At 47.1% G+C, this 22,890-nt stretch overlaps 1 protein-coding gene across 1 annotated transcript in view; it reads left to right on the plus strand.

The window, feature by feature from the left end:
- The window catches only part of SHTN1 (shootin 1), a 57,877-nt gene that overhangs the window by 18,998 nt on the left and 15,989 nt on the right, over positions 1-22,890 (plus strand). The window contains 8 exon segments of the mRNA XM_075258517.1: positions 2,614-2,674; positions 11,030-11,124; positions 13,728-13,878; positions 15,644-15,741; positions 15,853-15,934; positions 18,877-18,971; positions 21,243-21,389; positions 21,539-21,692. Of these exon segments, the coding sequence (XP_075114618.1) occupies positions 2,614-2,674; positions 11,030-11,124; positions 13,728-13,878; positions 15,644-15,741; positions 15,853-15,934; positions 18,877-18,971; positions 21,243-21,389; positions 21,539-21,692 (883 nt within the window).

Consider the following 22,890-nt stretch of genomic DNA (forward strand, 5'->3'; position numbering starts at 1 on the left):
GGGAGACGTGGGGTCTGTGGGGAGGGGTGAGGGAGACGTGGGGTCTGTGAGGAGGGGTGAGGGAGACGTGGGGTCTGTGGGGAGGGGTGAGGGAGACGTGGGGTCTGTGGGGAGGGGTGGAGAAACATAGGGTCTTATGCAGGGATGGATGAGGGAGGCGCAGGGTCAGTGGAGAGAACATTCTCATGAGTGAGCTCCCTTTCAGTTTCATGAGCACATGCAAGGAGCAGTGTACACTGACATTCAAGTAGAGAGGGGATAGTGGAGGTCTCACCAATCCTTTCTGATCTGTGCTCACTGACTGCTCACAGTACTGTAGTTCTCAGGATCCCTTAGATCATGTGACTTGCTACTTGAAGACACCCTCCAGGTTCAGTGAGGACTTATCTAGCCACTGCTTATCTGGGGTGTGGAGCTGCTGGAGAGAGGCTTATCATATCTAACACACTGTGCAGACACTGCTGCAAGGAACAGCCACAGCCTCCTGTACACACATCAGGCCAACCCAGCTACCTGCATAGACAAATCAGGAAGAGACTGACACCGGGGTGCAGGACAGGACAGTGTCGCCTCCTCCTCTCCTGTGGACGGTCCCTGTAATAGTCCTGTGCTGTGTCAGTGTCACCTCCTCTCCTGTGGACGGTCCCTGTAGTAGTCCTGTGCTGTGTCAGTGTCACCACCTCCTCCTCCTCTGTTGACGGTCCCTGTAGTAGTCCTGTGCCGTGTCAGTGTCACCTCCTCTCCTGTGGACGGTCCCTGTAGTAGTCCTGTGCTGTGTCAGTGTCACCTCCTCCTCCTCTCCTGTGGACGGTCCCTGTAGTACTGAAAAAATTGTATATCACAGCCTTGGTGTTTTGTGTGATCCCATTGTGTAATATACTAGCACTGATGCACGAAAAACTAAACCCTGCCGGTACAGGTATTGTTAGACAGTCCCAGAAAAAAATATATAGTGATTCAGCATCCAGTGTAGTGTCGATTTAAAAATTTTCATACTTAATAAAGCCATTTAAAATTCCACAATCACCAGAAACCAGTAAAAAATAGCAAAAAGACACAGCACTTACATATATAGACGATACTTGGGTTACATGGAACAATGGATACACGGAAAAAAGGCTAAAGTTTTTTCCGTGTATCCATTGTTCCATGTAACCCAAGTATCGTCTATATATGTAAGTGCTGTGTCTTTTTGCTATTTTTTACTGGTTTCTGGTGATTGTGGAATTTTAAATGGCTTTATTAAAGTATGAAAATTTTTAAATCGACACTACACTGGATGCTGAATCACTATATATTTTTTTCTGGGACGGTCCCTGTAGTAGTCCTGTGCTGTGTCAGTGTCACCTCCTCCTCTCCTGTAGACAGTCCATGTAGTAGTCCTGTGCTGTGTCAGTGTCACCTCCTCTCCTGTGGACGGTCCCTGTAGTAGTCCTGTGCTGTGTCAGTGTCACCACCTCTTCCTCCTCTGTTGACGGTCCCTGTAGTAGTCCTGTGCCGTGTCAGTGTCACCTCCTCTCCTGTTGACGGTCCCTGTAGTAGTCCTGTGCTGTGTCAGTGTCACCTCCTCCTCCTCTCCTGTGGACGGTCCCTGTAGTAGTCCTGTGCTGTGTCAGTGTCACCTCCTCCTCTCCTGTAGACAGTCCATGTAGTAGTCCTGTGCTGTGTCAGTGTCACCTCCTCTCCTGTGGACGGTCCCTGTAGTAGTCCTGTGCTGGGTCAGTGTCACCTCCTCCTCTCCTGTGGACGGTCCCTGCAGTAGTCCTGTGCTGTTTCATTGTCACCACCTCCTCCTCCTCCTCTGTTGACGGTCCCTATAGTAGTCCTGTGCTGTGTCAGTGTCACCTCCTCCTCCTCTGTGGACGGTCTCTGTAGTAGTTCTGTGCTGGATCAGTGTCACCTCCTCCTCTCCTGTAGACAGTCCCTGTAGTAGTCCTGTGCCGTGTCAGTGTCACCTCCTCCTCCTCTCCTGTGGACGGTCCCTGTAGTAGTTCTGTGCTGGGTCAGTGTCACCTCCTCCTCCTGTGGACAGTCCCTGTAATAGTCCTTTACTGTGTAGAGTGAGATGTGTGTAATGGTGGAGGATGCGGGCAGAGCATTGGTCTAGCAAGACATGTGGACTGACAGTTGTGATAGAGGGAGGAGCCAACTGCTGGTGCCCCAGTCTCTTGACTGTAACCCCTCATGTGCTGGCTCAGACCTCAGTTTCAATGCTACATTTGGCTTCTGTGTCAGCGGCGCTGTCTGTGGCTCGCTCCCCGGCGCTGTCTGTGGCTCGCTCCCCGGCGCTGTCTGTGGCTCGCTCCCCGGCGCTGTCTGTGGCTCGCTCCCCGGCGCTGTCTGTGGCTCGCTCCCCGGCGCTGTCTGTGGCTCGCTCCCCGGCGCTGTCTGTGGCTCGCTCCCCGGCGCTGTCTGTGGCTCGCTCCCCGGCGCTGTCTGTGGCTCGCTCCCCGGCGCTGTCTGTGGCTCGCTCCCCGGCGCTGTCTGTGGCTCGCTCCCCCGGCGCTGTCTGTAGCTCGCTCCCCGGCGCTGTCTGTGGCTCGCTCCCCGGCGCTGTCTCTGGTCCTCCGCGTTCAGCCACCATTTAATTTTTTCCTCTTTGTTTCCTAACAGTTTGACAAGGTTAAGCAGGAAAGAGATGAGGCCGTCCGAAAGCTGGAGGAATTCAGTAAAAGTAAGTGAACCCCAGTGTATGAATGATCATCTGCTATGTATCACAGTGATGGTTTACAATCTGGGACACTAGGGAGGTTGTACTGTGCAGTCTGAGACACTAGAGGAGGTGGTACTGTGCAGTATGGGACACTAGGGGAGGTTGTACTGTGCAGTGTGGGACACTAGAGGAGGTGGTACTGTGCAGTGTGGGACACTAGGTAGGTTGTACTGTGCAGTGTGGGACACTAGGTAGGTTGTACTGTGCATTGTGGGACACTAGGGAGGTTGTACTGTGCAGTGTGGGACACTAAGGAGGTTGTACTGTGCAGTGTGGGACACTAGGGAGGTTGTACTGTGCAGTGTGGGACACTAGGGGAGGTTGTACTGTGCAGTGTGGGACACTAGAGGAGGTGGTACTTTGCAGTGTGGGATACTAGGGGAGGTTGTACTGTGCAGTGTGGGACACTAGGTAGGTTGTACTGTGCAGTGTGGGACACTAGGGAGGTTGTACTGTGCAGTGTGGGACACTAAGGAGGTGGTACTGTGCAGTGTGGGACACTAGGGAGGTTGTACTGTGCAGTGTGGGACACTAGGGGAGGTGGTACTGTGCAGTGTGGGACACTAGGGGAGGTGGTACTGTGCAGTGTTGGACACTAAGGAGGTTGTATTGTGCAGGGCCCATTCCTTCTCGATGTTTGCGTCCTCATGCCCCGCCCCTGTTGCACTAATATTGCGGGGTAATTAGTAATATAGTCCATGAAGGGCGATTGTCAGGCGTCGGCTCAGTGGCGTCAGATTGTGCGGGTGACAATGGCGAGCGGCGGCCGCTCCTCCAGCGCTATGGGAATCATGTCGTCCTCTCCACCTGGAGCATTGTGCGGCGAGTACCTGGAGCGCTGACGATTCTCCTTGTCTCTTTATTCTTTTGTCAGCCGCGAGTCTTGTTTTCGAGGTATCTTGTCCCGGCGGCTCGGATACGTGGGGGGAGGGGGGATTTAAGGAAATATTAGTCCTTATTTGCGGAGTGTAAGGGGCTATTATCCGGCGGGCTTTGTGCGTGTGAATGGCGGCGGCAGCTCTGGCGCTTTGTGCGCGCCGTGTGTACACACAGCAGCTGCATTTTTCAGGCCTATTGGTTGATTTCATAGCTTTCTGAAAATTGCTTCTATTCAGAGGCCGGGGTGGCGGGGGATGGCGGGGGCCGGCGGGGGCTTTCAGCAGACAATCGCTGCTTTTCAATTGCAGCGGCGAGGTTGATGAAAACACGGCCATTCTGTGCTAATGATGAAACGACGAAGGCATCTGCAGCGCTCATCAAACCGCCGGCGCCGCTACTGATCATCGCCTCTAATTCAGTGCTGTGTCAGCCGCGCTGATACCATTATGCCGCTCGTCCCCGCACTCATAGTGACTCCTTTGAGAAGTGCAGTCGAAACGATCTTGACAAGTGAAAGGAACTCTCAATTACGGCTGCCACTTCCCGACGTGTCAGATTGCGCCAGTGATTGTCACTTCCATCGCTGTTTATTTACAATGTCTACCAGTAATTACACTTAACGTGTTATTTATGGGGGGGGCGGCTCAGTGGGCACTCTCGGCCGCCCGTGGCGGTGGCGGCTGCCATAATGTTGATAATGTTCGTATTGCTCTCATGGGCTTATAATTATTTGCCCCCCGGAGGTGACGCGGCGTGTAATAACAGTGTTGGATCTCGCTTCTCTCCCTCGCCGTAACCGCTAATTAGTTAAGTGGTTTTTACTTGGCCCCGCGCTCAGCAGATAAGGGGGGAAAAGCGAAAATGTGTCAAGGTCGCTGCGCCGCGCTTTATTTTCTCAACACCATCTGCATTTCAATGGCGGGGACATAGCCGATTCTCATGATGATGGAGCAGAGGTGTCAGCGGAGGAAGGTTGTCAGTTAATTGCCCTAAGTGAATTGTATTTGGGGCAAATCACACTGTATAGGGCACTATAGGTCTCAGCACACAGAATAGATGTCACTCACACATCAACAGGGTGATAAGCGATGCCAGACTCCTCAACCAAGGATTATTATATGTTAGAATCCACCACTTATCCTACACACAGTCCACCAAGACAAGCACCCCCTATAGATTATGATGGGGACAGAGTGATATAATACTGCCCCTATGTACAAGAATATAACTACTATAATACTACCTCCTATGTACAAGAATATAACTACTATAATACTATTCCTATGTACAAGAATATAACTACTATAATACAACTCCTATGTACAAGAATATAACTACTATAATACTGCTCCTATGTACAAGAATATAACTACTATAATACTACTCCTATGTACAAGAATATAACTACTATAATACTACCTCCTATGTACAAGAATATAACTACTATAATACTACTCCTATGTACAAGAATATAACTACTATAATACTGCTCCTATGTACAGGAATATAACTACTATAATACTACCTCCTATGTACAAGAATATAACTACTATAATACTGCCTCCTATGTACAAGAATATAACTACTACAATACTACTATGTACAAGGATATAACTACTATAATACTGCTCCTATGTACAAGAATATAACTACTATAATACTGCCCCTATGTACAAGAATATAACTACTATAATACTGCTCCTATGTACAAGAATATAACTACTATAATACTGCTCCTATGTACAAGAATATAACTACTATAATACTGCTCCTATGTACAAGAATATAACTACTACAATACTACTATGTACAAGGATATAACTACTATAATACTGCTCCTATGTACAAGAATATAACTACTATAATACTACCCCTATGTACAAGAATATAACTACTATAATACTGCTCCTATGTACAAGAATATAACTACTATAATACTGCTCCTATGTACAAGAATATAACTACTATAATACTGCTCCTATGTACAAGAATATAACTACTATAATACTACTCCTATGTACAAGAATATAACTACTATAATACTACTCCTATGTACAAGAATATAACTACTATAATACTACCTCCTATGTACAAGAATATAACTACTATAATACTACTCCTATATACAAGAATATAACTACTATAATACTACTCCTATGTACAAGAAGATAACTACTATAATACTACTCCTATGTACAAGAATATAACTACTATAATACTACTATGTACAAGGATATAACTACTATAATACTGCCTCCTATATACAAGAATATAACTACTATAACACTACTCCTATGTACAAGAATATAACTACTATAATACTACTCCTATGTACAAGAATATAACTACTATAATACTACCTCCTATATACAAGAATATAACTACTATAATACTACTCCTATGTACAAGAATATAACTACTATAATACTACTCCTATGTACAAGAATATAACTACTATAATACTGCTCCTATGTACAAGAATATAACTACTATAATACTACTCCTATGTACAAGAATATAACTACTATAATACTGCTCCTATGTACAAGAATATAACTACTATAATACTACTCCTATGTACAAGAATATAACTACTATAATATTACCTCCTATGTACAGGAATATAACTACTATACTACTACCTCCTATGTACAAGGATATAACTACTATAATACTGCTCCTATGTACAAGAATATAACTACTATAATACTACTCCTATGTACAAGAATATAACTACTATAATACTACTCCTATGTACAAGAATATAACTACTATAATACTACTCCTATGTACAAGAATATAACTACTATAATATTACCTCCTATGTACAGGAATATAACTACTATACTACTACCTCCTATGTACAAGGATATAACTACTATAATACTGCTCCTATGTACAAGAATATAACTACTATAATACTACTCCTATGTACAAGAATATAACTACTATAATACTGCTCCTATGTACAAGAAAATAACTACTAAATACTACTCCTATGTATAAGAATATAACTACTATAATAATGCTCCTATGTACAAGAATATAACTACTATAATACTACCTCCTATATACAAGAATATAACTACTATAATACTGCTCCTATGTACAAGAATATAACTACGATAATACTACTCCTATGTACAAGAATATAACTACTATAATACTGCTCCTATGTACAAGAATATAACTACTATAATACTACTGCTATGTACAAGAATATAACTACTATAATACTACTCCTATGTACAAGAATATAACTACTATAATACTACTCCTATGTACAAGAATATAACTACTATAATACTACTCCTATGTACAAGAATATAACTACTATAATACTACTCCTATGTACAAGAATATAACTACTATAATACTACTCCTATGTACAAGAATATAACTACTATAATACTACTCCTATGTACAAGAATATAACTACTATAATACTACTCCTATGTACAAGAATATAACTACTATAATACTGCTGCTATGTACAAGAATATAACTACTATAATACTGCTCCTATGTACAAGAATATAACTACTATAATACTACTCCTATGTACAAGAATATAACTACTATAATACTGCTCCTATGTACAAGAATATAACTACTATAATACTACTCCTATGTACAAGAATATAACTACTATAATACTGCTCCTATGTACAAGAATATAACTACTATAATGCTACTCCTATGTACAAGAATATAACTACTATAATACTACTCCTATGTACAAGAATATAACTACTATAATACTACTCCTATGTACAAGAATATAACTACTATAATACTGCTCCTATGTACAAGAATATAACTACTATAATACTACTCCTATGTACAAGAATATAACTACTATAATGCTACTCCTATGTACAAGAATATAACTACTATAATACTGCTCCTATGTACAAGAATATAACTACTATAATACTACCTCTTATGTACAAGAATATAACTACTATAATACTACTCCTATGTACAAGAATATAACTACTATAATACTACCTCTTATGTACAAGAATATAACTACTATAATACTGCTCCTATGTACAAGAATATAACTACTATAATACTGCTCCTATGTACAAGAATATAACTACTATAATACTACCTCTTATGTACAAGAATATAACTACTATAATACTACTCCTATGTACAAGAATATAACTACTATAATACTGCTCCTATGTACAAGAATATAACTACTATAATACTACATCTTATGTACAAGAATATAACTCCTATAATACTACTCCTATGTACAAGAATATAACGACTATAATACTACTCCTATGTACAAGAATATAACTACTATAATACTACCTCCTATATACAAGAATATAACTACTATAATACTACTCCTATGTACAAGAATATATCTACTATAATACTACTCCTATGTACAAGAATATAACTACTATAATACTGCTCCTATGTACAAGAATATAACTACTATAATACTACTCCTATGTACAAGAATATAACTACTATAATGCTACTCCTATGTACAAGAATATAACTACTATAATACTGCTCCTATGTACAAGAATATAACTACTATAATACTACCTCCTATGTACAAGAATATAACTACTATTATACTGCTCCTATGTACAAGAATATAACTACTATAATACTACCTCCTATGTACAAGAATATAACTACTATAATACTGCTCCTATGTACAAGAATATAACTACTATAATACTACTCCTATGTACAAGAATATAACTACTATAATACTACTCCTATGTACAAGAATATAACTACTATAATACTGCTGCTATGTACAAGAATATAACTACTATAATACTACTCCTATGTACAAGAATATAACTACTATAATGCTACTCCTATGTACAAGAATATAACTACTATAATACTGCTCCTATGTACAAGAATATAACTACTATAATACTACCTCTTATGTACAAGAATATAACTACTATAATACTACTCCTATGTACAAGAATATAACTACTATAATACTACCTCTTATGTACAAGAATATAACTACTATAATGCTACTCCTATGTACAAGAATATAACTACTATAATACTGCTCCTATGTACAAGAATATAACTACTATAATACTACATCTTATGTACAAGAATATAACTCCTATAATACTACATCTTATGTACAAGAATATAACTACTATAATGCTACCTCTTATGTACAAGAATATAACTACTATAATACTACTGCTATGTACAAGAATATAACTACTATAATACTACTGCTATGTACAAGAATATAACTACTATAATACTACTCCTATGTACAAGAATATAACTACTATAATACTGCTCCTATGTACAAGAATATAACTACTATAATACTGCTCCTATGTACAAGAATATATCTACTATAATACTACTCCTATGTACAAGAATATAACTACTATAATACTACTCCTATGTACAAGAATATAACTACTATAATACTGTTCCTATGTACAAGAATATATCTACTATAATACTACCTCCTATATACAAGAATATAACTACTATAATACTACTCCTATGTACAAGAATATATCTACTATAATACTACTCCTATGTACAAGAATATAACTACTATAATACTGCTCCTATGTACAAGAATATAACTACTATAATACTACTCCTATGTACAAGAATATAACTACTATAATACTACCTCCTATGTACAAGAATATAACTACTATAATACTACTCCTATGTACAAGAATATAACTACTATAATACTGCTCCTATGTACAAGAATATAACTACTATAATACTACTCCTATGTACAAGAATATAACTACTATAATACTACTATGTACAAGAATATAACTACTATAATGCTACTCCTATGTACAAGAATATAACTACTATAATACTGCCTCCTATGTACAAGAATATAACTACTATAATACTACTCCTATGTACAAGAATATAACTACTATAATACTGCTCCTATGTACAAGAATATAACTACTATAATACTACTCCTATGTACAAGAATATAACTACTATAATACTGCTCCTATGTACAAGAATATAACTACTATAATACTGCTCCTATGTATAAGAATATAACTACTATAATATTGCTCCTATGTACAAGAATATAACTACTATAATACTACTCCTATGTACAAGAATATAACTACTATAATACTGCTCCTATGTACAAGAATATAACTACTATAATACTACTCCTATGTACAAGAATATAACTACTATAATACTACCTCCTATGTACAAGAATATAACTACTATAATACTACTCCTATGTACAAGAATATAACTACTATAATACTGCTCCTATGTACAAGAATATAACTACTATAATACTGCTCCTATGTACAAGAATATAACTACTATAATACTACTCCTATGTACAAGAATATAACTACTATAATACTACTATGTACAAGAATATAACTACTATAATGCTACTCCTATGTACAAGAATATAACTACTATAATACTGCCTCCTATGTACAAGAATATAACTACTATAATACTACTCCTATGTACAAGAATATAACTACTATAATACTACTCCTATGTACAAGAATATAACTACTATAATACTGCCTCCTATGTACAAGAATATAACTACTATAATACTACCCCCTTTGTACAAGAATATAACTACTATAATACTGCTCCTATGTACAAGAATATAACTACTATAATACTGCTCCTATGTACAAGAATATAACTACTATAATACTGCTCCTATATACAAGAATATAACTACTATAATACTACCTCCTATGTACAAGAATATAACTACTATAATACTACTCCTATGTACAAGAATATAACTACTATAATACTACCCCCTTTGTACAAGAATATAACTACTATAATACTGCTCCTATGTACAAGAATATAACTACTATAATACTGCTCCTATGTACAAGAATATAACTACTATAATACTGCTCCTATGTACAAGAATATAACTACTATAATACTACCCCCTATGTACAAGAATATAACTACTATAATACTGCTCCTATATACAAGAATATAACTACTATAATACTACCTCCTATGTACAAGAATATAACTACTATAATACTACCTCCTATGTACAAGAATATAACTACTATAATACTACTCCTATGTACAAGAATATAACTACTATAATACTGCTCCTATGTACAAGAATATAACTACTATAATACTACCTCCTATGTACAAGAATATAACTACTATAATACTACTATGTACAAGAATATATCTACTATAATATTGCTCCTATGTACAAGAATATAACTACTATAATACTACTCCTATGTACAAGAATATAACTACAATAATACCGCCCCCTATGTATATAAATCGTTCCGCTATGCTGTTGTTGATAATTGCTGTGTTGTTTAGTAAATGCCTGATGGTGTAGCGGTTGGTGTTTGGGGTACAATGTGACGGTGTCTTCTCCCCCAGTCTCACATCTGGTTATTGAGGAGGTCAGCGTCATTCAGAACAGTTTGGAGATTGAGAAGACGTGTCGGGAGAGCGCTGAAGCCTTTGCAGTGAAGGTGAGGAGATTGTGTCTGCTGGGGGTAGTAGTGGTGCGTTGCGCCCCCTATTTGATGTCATTCACTTTTGTGTTCCGTGTCTTGATACCTCCCTGTCAGTCTCACATTTCTCACCCCGTACACTATTTGGGTGCCCACTTTGTTTGCAGGACTTTTCTCTCCCAAGCACAGGTATGGATGGTCGGGGGTGTAATCTGCAGACCCTCCCCCTCCAAATCCCCGATCACTGGTATAGATGGTGGATGTGGAGCCACGGCGAATGTGACGCTCTGATCGGATCTTTGGCGAATGTGACACTCTGATTGGAGCAATGGCGAATGTGACACTCTGATCGAATCTTTGGCGTGTGTGTCGCTCTGATCGGATCTTTGGCGTGTGTGTCGCTCTGTGTGTCGCTCTGATCGGATCTTTGGCGTGTGTGTCGCTCTGTGTGTCGCTCTGATCGGATCTTTGGCGTGTGTGTCGCTCTGTGTGCCGCTCTGATCGGATCTTTGGCGTGTGTGTCGCTCTGTGTGTCGCTCTGATCGGATCTTTGGCGTGTGTGTCGCTCTGTGTGTCGCTCTGATCGGATCTTTGGCGTGTGTGTCGCTCTGATCTCCTGCTTGAATGGTGTAAAAATGTTTTGAAAAAGAGAGTTGAGCGGCCATGAAGGGGTTAACCAGACATCATTGCGGCGGTCGGTTTCGCCGTCCTCGGAGTTGTGTCGCCTGTTTAACAAGAATCGCTCTCGTTTTGTGGGATTTTCGCCGCCGTTTTTGCGCCATTTAATACCCTCACACTGTCCGCAATGTCCGGCCAGCCAGATGGTTACGCAGCGTGCTTGTGGTGGGGGGCGGCGCCCGCTGTGATTGCGGCTGATTACCAGCGGTTGTCATTTTCTCCTAGTGTTGTTATTATCATTACTGCAGAATGTTTTTCTCGCCCCTTTACGTGTTTCGCTGGTGTCAGCCGCTTCGCAGGCCCTTCATCGCAAAACAGATTACAGCAATTTTCAGCCAAATTTCATTACACATTCCGGTCAAGCGGCAGAATCAGAGCGGCGGCGATGGCGACAGCAACGCTTTCTTATGTCCTGTCCATTAGCGCTCGCGTCCTGGGCTCGTTATCGCCCTTTGTTTACCCGGAGGCGGTGCAAGGACCACACATGCCCCCCCCCCACTGGGGGACTGGAAGTGTCAGTGACTTTACTGTAGAATTTTCAGGTAGGGGGAGACATTTCTGCAGACCCCTCGCCCGACATAGACACCCCGCCCCCCAACACAAGACAACACACACACCCCTCCCAACACACCACACACCCCCCCAACACAGATACACCCCTCAACACAAGCGTTACAGACACATACAGATCCCCCCACCCTGACACACGCAGAATCCTCCAGCACAGACCCCCCCTCCCAACACACCACAGACACAACCCCCCCCCCCCCCCCCCCCCGCCAATACAGACACAGAACCCCCAACACACACACATAGACAAACAAGGCCCCCCCCCCCCAACCCCCTGCACAATCAGACACAGACCCCCCAGTCAGGCTACTGAGTTGTTGGGTTCTCAATCTCGGACTGCCAGTGATGGAGATAACACCCCAATATCCTGCCCTGATGGTGATAACACCCCAATATCCTGCCCTGATAGTGATGGCAATAACACCCCAATATCCTGCCCTGATGGTGATAACACCCCAATATCCTGCCCTGATGGTGATAACACCCCAATATCCTGCCCTGATGGTGATGGCGATAACACCCCAATATCCTGCCCTGATGGTGATGGCGATAACACCCCAATATCCTGCCCTGATGGTGATAACACCCCAATATCCTGCCCTGATGGTGATAACACCCCAATATCCTGCCCTGATGGTGATAACACCCCAATATCCTGCCCTGATGGTGATGGCGATAACACCCCAATATCCTGCCCTGATGGTGATGGCGATAACACCCCAATATCCTGCCCTGATGGTGATAACACCCCAATATCCTGCCCTGATGGTGATAACACCCCAATATCCTGCCCTGATGGTGATAACACCCCAATATCCTGCCCTGATGGTGATAACACCCCAATATCCTGCCCTGATGGTGATAACACCCCAATATCCTGCCCTGATGGTGATAACACCCCAATATCCTGCCCTGATGGTGATAACACCCCAATATCCTGCCCTGATGGTGATAACACCCCAATATCCTGCCCTGATGGTGATAACACCCCAATATCCTGCACCGTGGCGGGTTAAGCTGTAATGGACTGGATCCAAGCCGCCTCCTACAGCTCGGGCCATGAATGTGTCCCCAGTCTTGGGGCCGTAGGCAGGCGGATTGTTCTGAGAATGTCACTGTCACCCACACACGGGGGCTCCTGGAGCAGTGAGGGTTAATAGTGTGATTGCAGGGCCCCTGCTACACACATTATAGGGGGATATAGTGTGTGTATTGGGGAGACGACAGTAGTATAAGCCCCCCGTAGTCCTCCTCCCCCTACTGTGACCCCACACCCTGCCAGATAAGCTCCTCTTTGTTGCCGGTGACCCCCGGTCACGTCGCTGCTCCGGCCGCTGCTCCATCTGACGCCTCGTTTTCTGACTCCTTCTCAGCTAAACAAGGAGAACAAGAACCTGAAGCGGATCAGCATGTTATACATGGCCAAGCTGGGGCCGGACGCCATCACCGAGGAGATTCGCCTGGACGAGGACGACACTGCCACTGACAGCTGTACTTCCCTGGACTGCCAGGACAAACTGAGAGGTGGGACAGAGCCCCGGACATTATAGAGGTCAGAGCTATCTATAAGGTAGGACAGAGCCCCGGACATTATAGAGGTCAGAGCTATCTATAAGGTAGGACAGAGCCCTGGACATTATAGAGGTCAGAGCTATCTATAAGGTAGGACAGAGCCCCGGACATTATAGAGGTCAGAGCTATCTATAAGGTAGGACAGAGCCCCGGACATTATAGAGGTCAGAGCTATCTATAAGGTAGGACAGAGCCCCGGACATTATAGAGGTCAGAGCTATCTATAAGGTAGGACAGAGCCCTGGACATTATAGAGGTCAGAGCTATCTATAAGGTAGGACAGAGCCCCGGACATTATAGAGGTCAGAGCTATCTATAAGGTAGGACAGAGCCCCGGACATTATAGAGGTCAGAGCTATCTATAAGGTAGGACAGAGTCCCGGACATTATAGGGGTCAGAGCTATCTATAAGGTAGGACAGAGTCCCGGACATTATAGGGGTCAGAGCTATCTATAAGGTAGGACAGAGCCCCGGACATTATAGAGGTCAGAGCTATCTATAAGGTAGGACAGAGCCCCGGACATTATAGAGGTCAGAGCTATCTATAAGGTAGGACAGAGCCCCGGACATTATAGAGGTCAGAGCTATCTATAAGGTAGGACAGAGCCCCGGACATTATAGAGGTCAGAGCTATCTATAGGGTGGCACAGAGTCCCGGACAATATAGAGGTCAGAGCTATCTATAAGGTAGGACAGAGCCCCGGACAATATAGAGGTCAGAGCTATCTATAAGGTAGGACAGAGCCCCGGACAATATAGAGGTCAGAGCTATCTATAAGGTAGGACAGAGCCCCGGACAATATAGAGGTCAGAGCTATCTATAAGGTAGGACAGAGCCCCGGACATTATAGAGGTCAGAGCTATCTATAAGGTAGGACAGAGCCCCGGACATTATAGAGGTCAGAGCTATCTATAAGGTAGGACAGAGCCCCGGACATTATAGAGGTCAGAGCTATCTATAAGGTAGGACAGAGCCCCGGACATTATAGAGGTCAGAGCTATCTATAGGGTGGCACAGAGTCCCGGACAATATAGAGGTCAGAGCTATCTATAAGGTAGGACAGAGCCCCGGACAATATAGAGGTCAGAGCTATCTATAAGGTAGGACAGAGCCCCGGACAATATAGAGGTCAGAGCTATCTATAAGGTAGGACAGAGCCCCGGACAATATAGAGGTCAGAGCTATCTATAAGGTAGGACAGAGCCCCGGACATTATAGAGGTCAGAGCTATCTATAAGGTAGGACAGAGCCCCGGACATTATAGAGGTCAGAGCTATCTATAAGGTAGGACAGAGCCCCGGACATTATAGAGGTCAGAGCTATCTATAAGGTAGGACAGAGCCCCAGACATTATGATGACGTTGTACGCTGTATTATACTGATGCGCGTATATATATATTTATGTATTATTTCAAAGAAAAGCAATTGCAGCAGCACCAGCAAATCTGGGGATTATCCCACAAATTGCACAGCAGAGACCCCTCTCCAGGCAATAAACAGTCCGGTCTGTCAGCCGCTTATATGGATGGAAAATGGCCTTTTAGTGGAGAAAACACTGCTTATTCCAATAACATTACATTCTCCATCCATACAAGTTGCTGACAGACCGGATTGTTTTATATATATATATATATAATATATATGTGATGCTGTGACCTGTGACCCGTGACCTGCGACCTTGGCCTGTTGTCTCATCCTCTCCTTCCTTCTACCAGATCTCCAGCAGCGACTCCTTTCTGTGCAGGAGGAGAAGTCGAGGCTGTCGATGGAATTGGACGATCTGCGCTCCAGACTGGTGGACCTGATGGAGGAGGTGGGTTATAGTATAGTGTGTATATAGCTCGGGCCCCTGTATACAGCCGCTGTGGCCCCTCTTCCTCCTCCTCTTCATCTTTTTTCCACATTTTGATTCTTTTGTTTGCAGGTAAATGTCACAAAGAAAGAAAACGTGTCGCTGAGTAAAGAGTCACGTGAGCAACGGAGACTGCTGGAGAAATACAACCGAGGTGAGCTGCCCGCCCGCCTGCCTGCCCGCCCGCCTGCCTACCCACCTACCTGCCCGCCCACCTGCCCTAACACTGACAGAAACCATGTGTACACCGGGTGTAAGGCGACAGGATGCACAGCCATGATGACACCTGCCCCATAGACTGTACCAAACCCTCAGCTGTCAGAGCCACGGGGCCTGTGCTTTTGCCTCCCCCCCCCCTCTCCGAACTTGTTTGCTGACAGATCTGGGAGTCACTGCTTTTCTTAATTGCTTCTCCTTTGATTAGTAATTAAGGTCCATTGAAAAGCCGGAGGCGAATGTGAAGTTGTGTCTGGCAGTGAGCCGCGCTCTGATTATAATCACCATGTCAGAGCGGCGGCGAGGGCGGTGGGGGCGGTCTGTGTGCACCAGGACCCTGGAGTCGTTCATCGCTTAATGGGATTAGAAACTTAGGCTAATTGTAGCGTTTAATCTAAACCGCACCACCTCTCATTACCAGCTCCGGGGGTGGGGGCGCCACTGCATCACCACCTATAACATATATATAACATATATGAACGCAGCAGTAATGTAGCCCCCCCATCTCTGCTCCGGCCCCTCCAAAATATACACACATCAGGATTATATACTATATAGCTTTATTGGCATGTCTGAATGGAGATTTGGCATTGCCAAAGCTAGTAAAGAGGGGGGGGGTTGGAGTCGAGGGGGAGAGGGTGGGGGGGGGATGTGGCTGATTTGGGGTATAACAGTCCGTGGAGTCTCATCTTCCTCTTCGTTGGTGACTGCTATATGGGGAGGCGGGGGTGGGGCGGGTGTATTGGGATAAATATAACAGTCCGTGGAGTCTCATCTTCCTCTTCGTTGGTGGCTGCTATATGGGGAGGCGGGGGTGGGGCAGGTGTATTGGGATAAATATAACAGTCCATGGAGTCTCATCTTCCTCTTCGTTGGTGACCGCTATATGGGGAGGTGGGGTGGGGCGGGTGTATTGGGATAAATATAACAGTCCGTGGAGTCTCATCTTCCTTAGTTGGTGACAGCTATATGTGGGGGTGGGGCGGGTGTATTGGGATAAATATAACAGTCCATGGAGTCTCATCTTCCTCTGGTTTGGTGACCGCTATATGGGGAGGTGGGGGTGGGGCGGGTGTATTGGGATAAATATAACAGTCCGTGGAGTCTCATCTTCCTCTGGTTTGGTGACCGCTATATGGGGAGGTGGGGGTGGGTGGGGGTGGGTGGGGCGGGTGTATTGGGATAAATATAACAGTCTATGGTCTCATCTTCCTCTGGTTTGGTGACAGCTGGACACGTATTGGGCAGCGATCTCCACAGTGGCCTCTTCTTCTCCCAGTAGGATGTAGAGTTTCCTCTTCTCCCAGTCTGGGATGTGGGCAGAGAGTCTTTGGTAGTAGACGGCCCTCATAGCTGAGTATTTGGTGCAGTGTAGCAGGAAGTGGGTCTGGTCTTCTAGGGCCCCCTGGTCACAGTGCTGGCACAGTCTCTTCTCCCGTGGCTTGTACGTCTGCCTGTATCGCCCCGTCTCTATCTCTAGGTTGTGGGCGCTCAGTCTGTACCGGCTCAGGGTCTGTCTGTGCTTGGGGTGGCGTATTCTCTCCAGGTAGGTGGCCATGGTGTAGTCCCTTTGTAGGGATTGGTACACATTGGTGAGTTTCTTGGAGTTATTTATTGCGCTCCTCCATTCCTCCATGTACCGCTCTCTGTCTCTCTCAATGACTCCTTTTATTTGAGCCTTGTTCGGGGCATGTTGGGGGTTTTGGCTTGGCAGATGGCTGATGCTTGGTTGGGTGGTATCAGTTTTTCTCGGGGCTCTGTGGCTCAGCCAGGCTTGGTGGTGGTAAGAGTCAGGACTGCTGCCCTGTATGTGAGTCCAGAATGATAGCGCCCTCTTCTGTATGGTGAGCCATAGGGGGAGTCTGCCTAGCTCTGCCCTGCAGGCCATGTTGGTGGTGTTGCGATGGACATGGAGCAGGTATTTGCAGAACTCCAGGTGGAAGTTCTCTGTTGGGCTGGAATCCCACCTTGACTGGTCTGGGTAGGTGGCTGGGCCCCAAACCTCACTGCCATAGAGAAGGATCGGGGAGATGACAGCGTCAAATATCTTCAGCCAGACCCTCACCGGTGGTTTGAGGTGGTACAGTTGTCTTCTGATGGCGTAGAAGGTTCTGCAGGCTTTTGCTTTCAGGGTTTCTATTGCTGCTTTGAAGCTTCCTGATTGGCTGAGCTCCAGCCCCAGGTAGGTGTAGCTGTTGGTTTTCTCCAGTGTGGAGCCGTTCAGTGTGAATTGTGAGGTGGTGGAGGCTTTATTGTGGCCCTTCTTCTGGAATACCATGACTTTGGTCTTCTTCTGGTTGATGGGTAGGGCCCATGTGGTGCTGAATTTTTCCAGCACTGACAGGCTTTCTTGGAGGTCTTTCTCGGTGGGGGCCAGGAGTAGGAGGTCATCGGCGTATAGCAGGAACTTCACCTCTCGATTGTTCAGGGTGAGGCCTGGGGTTGGTGAGGCCTCCAGGGCTGTAGCCAGTTCATTGATATAGATGTTGAAGAGCGTTGGGCTCAGGCTACAGCCTTGTCTGACCCCTCGGGCCTGTTGGAAGTATGCGGTCCTTTTCCCATTCACCTTCACACTGCACTGGTTTCCGGTGTAGGAGCTCTTGATGACGTCGTACGTTCTTCCTCCTATTCCACTCTCTAGGAGTTTTAGGAGTAGGCCTGGGTGCCATACTGAATCAAACGCCTTCTTAAAGTCCACGAAGCAGGCGAATAATACACATTATATACAGTCACATTATTGTATATACTACCACTATTCCTCCTGTAGATCTTGTAGTGGCGCCCTCCGCTGTCCATGTAGTAGTATTATGTTGGTGCCTGCTCTCTGAGGGCCCGGGGCCCTGCTGCTGCTGCTGTTGATCACTTTTGTCTCCCTTTTAGTTTCAGTCTTGGCTGTAGAAGAATATGAAGAACTGCAGAGCGATTTAGAGATGGAGAAAGATCTCCGAGTAAAAGCAGAGTCTCTGGCACAGGAGGTGGGTATAGAGCGGGTGCAGGAGGTGGGTACAGAGCGGGTGTAAGGGGTGGGTACAGAGCGGGTGTAAGGGGTGGGTACAGAGCGGGTGTAAGGGGTGAGTACAGAGCGGCTGCAGGGGGTGGGTACAGAGTGGGTGCAGGAGGTGGGTACAGAGCGGGTGTAAGGGGTGGGTATAGAGCAGGTGCAGGGGGTGGGTACAGAGCGGGTGTAAGGGGTGGGTATAGAGCAGGTGCAGGAGGTGGGTACAGAGCGGGTGTAAGGGGTGGGTACAGAGCAGGTGTAAGGGGTGGGTACAGAGCGGGTGCAGGAGGTGGGTACAGAGCGGGTGTAAGGGGTGGGTACAGAGCGGGTGCAGGGGGTGGGTACAGAGCGGGTGCAGGGGGTGGGTACAGAGCGGGTGCAGGGGGTGGGTACAGAGCGGGTGCAGGGGGTGGGTACAGAGCGGGTGTAAGGGGTGGGTATAGAGCAGGTGCAGGAGGTGGGTACAGAGCGGGTGTAAGGGGTGAGTACAGAGCGGGTGTAAGGGGTGGGTATAGAGCGGGTGCAGGAGGTGAGTACAGAGCGGGTGCAGGGGGTGGGTACAGAGCGGGTGCAGGGGGTGAGTACAGAGTGGGTGTAAGGGGTGGGTATAGAGCGGGTGCAGGGGGTGAGTACAGAGGGGGTGCAGGGGGTGAGTACAGAGCGGGTGTAAGGGGTGAGTACAGAACGGGTGTAAGGGGTGAGTACAGAGCGGGTGTAAGGGGTGGGTATAAAGCGGGTGCAGGGGGTGGGTACAGAGCGGGTGTAAGGGGTGGGTACAGAGCGGGTTCAGGGGGTGGGTACAGAGCGGGTGCAGGGGGTGGGTACAGAGCGGGTGCAGGAGGTGGGTACAGAGCGGGTGTAAGGGGTGAGTACAGAGCGGGTGTAAGGGGTGGGTATAGAGCGGGTGCAGGGGGTGGGTACAGAGCGGGTGCAGGAGGTGGGTACAGAGCGGGTGTAAGGGGTGAGTACAGAGCGGGTGTAAGGGGTGGGTATAGAGCGGGTGCAGGGGGTGGGTACAGAGCGGGTGCAGGGGGTGGGTACAGAGCGGGTGTAAGGGGTGGGTATAGAGCGGGTGCAGGGGGTGAGTACAGAGGGGGTGCAGGGGGTGAGTACAGAGCGGGTGTAAGGGGTGAGTACAGAGCGGGTGTAAGGGGTGGGTATAGAGCGGGTGTAAGGGGTGGGTACAGAGCGGGTGCAGGGGGTGGGTACAGAGCGGGTGTAAGGGGTGAGTACAGAGCGGGTGCAGGGGGTGGGTACAGAGCGGGTGCAGGGGGTGAGTACAGAGTGGGTGTAAGGGGTGGGTATAGAGCGGGTGCAGGGGGTGAGTACAGAGGGGGTGTAAGGGGTGAGTACAGAGCGGGTGTAAGGGGTGGGTATAGAGCAGGTGCAGGGGGTGGGTATAGAGCAGGTGCAGGGGGTGGGTACAGATCGGGTGCAGGGGGTGGGTACAGAGCGGGTGTAAGGGGTGAGTACAGAGCGGGTGCAGGGGGTGGGTACAGAGCGGGTGTAAGGGGTGAGTACAGAGCGGGTGTAAGGGGTGAGTACAGAGCGGGTGTAAGGGGTGGGTATAAAGCGGGTGCAGGGGGTGGGTATAGATCGGGTGCAGGGGGTGGGTATAGATCGGGTGCAGGGGGTGGGTACAGAGCGGGTGCAGGGGGTGAGTACAGAGCGGGTGCAGGGGGTGGGTATAGATCGGGTGCAGGGGGTGGGTACAGAGCGGGTGCAGGGGGTGGGTACAGAGCGGGTGCAGGGGGTGAGTACAGAGCGGGTGCAGGGGGTGGGTACAGAGCGGGTGCAGGGGGTGGGTACAGATCGGGTGCAGGGGGTGGGTACAGAGCGGGTGCAGGGGGTGAGTACAGAGCGGGTGCAGGGGGTGGGTACAGAGCGGGTGCAGGGGATGGGTACAGATCGGGTGCAGGGGGTGGGTACAGAGCGGGTGCAGGGGGTGGGTACAGAGCGGCTGCAGGGAGTGGGTACAGAGCGGGTGTGGAGGGGACACTTGGTGGGTACAGAGGCACGCAGGGGGCTACCACACTGTACACACCTCTCTCCTGCAGCACCGCTCTCAGACCTCTGCTGGCTGTCAGTGACTGGTATATACAGCATACATGTTCCGGGGCACTAGGGCAGGAAAGGTCTGTGCTGTATTTGGAGGGGGGGAGGGGGTACAGGTGTGGGGGGGGTGTACAGGTGGGCGGGGTTGGTGCTCTTTCATTGGTTGATGTGATGTCATCCTGATGTTCTGCAGATGTATATTGAGCAGAATAAACTAAAGAGACAGAGCTGCCTCCTGCTGCAGAGCATCGCTCCCGACCAGCAGCTGCTGAAAGCCCTGGATGAGAACGCCAGACTAACGCATTTACTGGAAGAGGCGGAGATCCGGCATCAGCTGCAGGTAACCAGCGCATTCACAGCAGCACAGAGTATGTCAGGAGAGGAGTGTGCTGATCTTATAGGAGGTCACAGGGTGAGAGTTACATAGTGGGAGGAGCAGGGTCACAGCAGCACAGAGGATGTCAGGAGTCACAGATGAGTTTCTTACAGGTAAAGGAGCTGCAGGATGAGCTACAAGAGATGAAACTTCGGAAGGAAATTCAGAGCCTGAAGAAACATCTGGAGATCCTGGAAGACGAGAAGAAGGATCTGGAGGGGCGACTGGAGAGCGCGGAGTGCACGGCCAAGGACCTGAAACACTCCGGTATGAGACTGTGCCCGCACCCCTTGTGTATACGCTGAGCCCCTCAGGACTGTGCCCGCACCCCTTGTGTATACGCTGTGCCCCTCAGGACTGTGCCCGCACCCCTTGTGTATACGCTGTGCCCCTCAGGACTGTGCCCGCACCCCTTGTGTATACGCTGTGCCCCTCAGGACTGTGCCCGCACCCCTTGTGTATACGCTGAGCCCCTCAGGACTGTGCCCGCACCCCTTGTGTATACGCTGTGCCCCTCAGGACTGTGCCCGCACCCCTTGTGTATACGCTGTGCCCCTCAGGACTGTGCCCGCACCCCTTGTGTATACACTGAGCCCCTCAGGACTGTGCCCGCACCCCTTGTGTATACGCTGTGCCCCTCAGGACTGTGCCCGCACCCCTTCTGTATACGCTGAGCCCCTCAGGACTGTGCCCGCACCCCTTGTGTATACGCTGAGCCCCTCAGGACTGTGCCCGCACCCCTTCTGTATACGCTGAGCCCCTCAGGACTGTGCCCGCACCCCTTCTGTATACGCTGAGCCCCTCAGGACTGTGCCCGCACCCCTTCTGTATACGCTGAGCCCCTCAGGACTGTGCCCGCACCCCTTCTGTGTACGCTGTGCCCCTCAGGACTGTACCCGCACCCCTTCTGTATACGCTGAGCCCCTCAGGACTGTGCCCGCACCCCTTCTGTGTACGCTGTGCCCCTCAGGACTGTGCCCGCACCCCTTCTGTATGCGCTGTGCCCGCACCCCTTCTGTATGCGCTGTGCCCGCACCCCTTCTGTATACGCTGAGCCCCTCAGGACTGTGCCCGCACCCCTTCTGTATACGCTGAGCCCCTCAGGACTGTACCCGCACCCCTTCTGTATACGCTGAGCCCCTCAGGACTGTGCCCGCACCCCTTCTGTGTACGCTGTGCCCCTCAGGACTGTGCCCGCACCCCTTCTGTATGCGCTGTGCCCGCACCCCTTCTGTATGCGCTGTGCCCGCACCCCTTCTGTATACGCTGAGCCCCTCAGGACTGTACCCGCACCCCTTCTGTATACGCTGAGCCCCTCAGGACTGTGCCCGCACCCCTTGTGTATACGCTGTGCCCGCACCCCTTCTGTGTACGCTGTGCCCCTCAGGACTGTACCCGCACCCCTTCTGTATACGCTGAGCCCCTCAGGACTGTGCCCGCACCCCTTGTGTATACGCTGTGCCCC

This window comes from Leptodactylus fuscus, chromosome 10 (assembly GCF_031893055.1).
Source record: "Leptodactylus fuscus isolate aLepFus1 chromosome 10, aLepFus1.hap2, whole genome shotgun sequence".
NCBI classification, from domain to species: Eukaryota; Metazoa; Chordata; class Amphibia; order Anura; family Leptodactylidae; genus Leptodactylus; species Leptodactylus fuscus.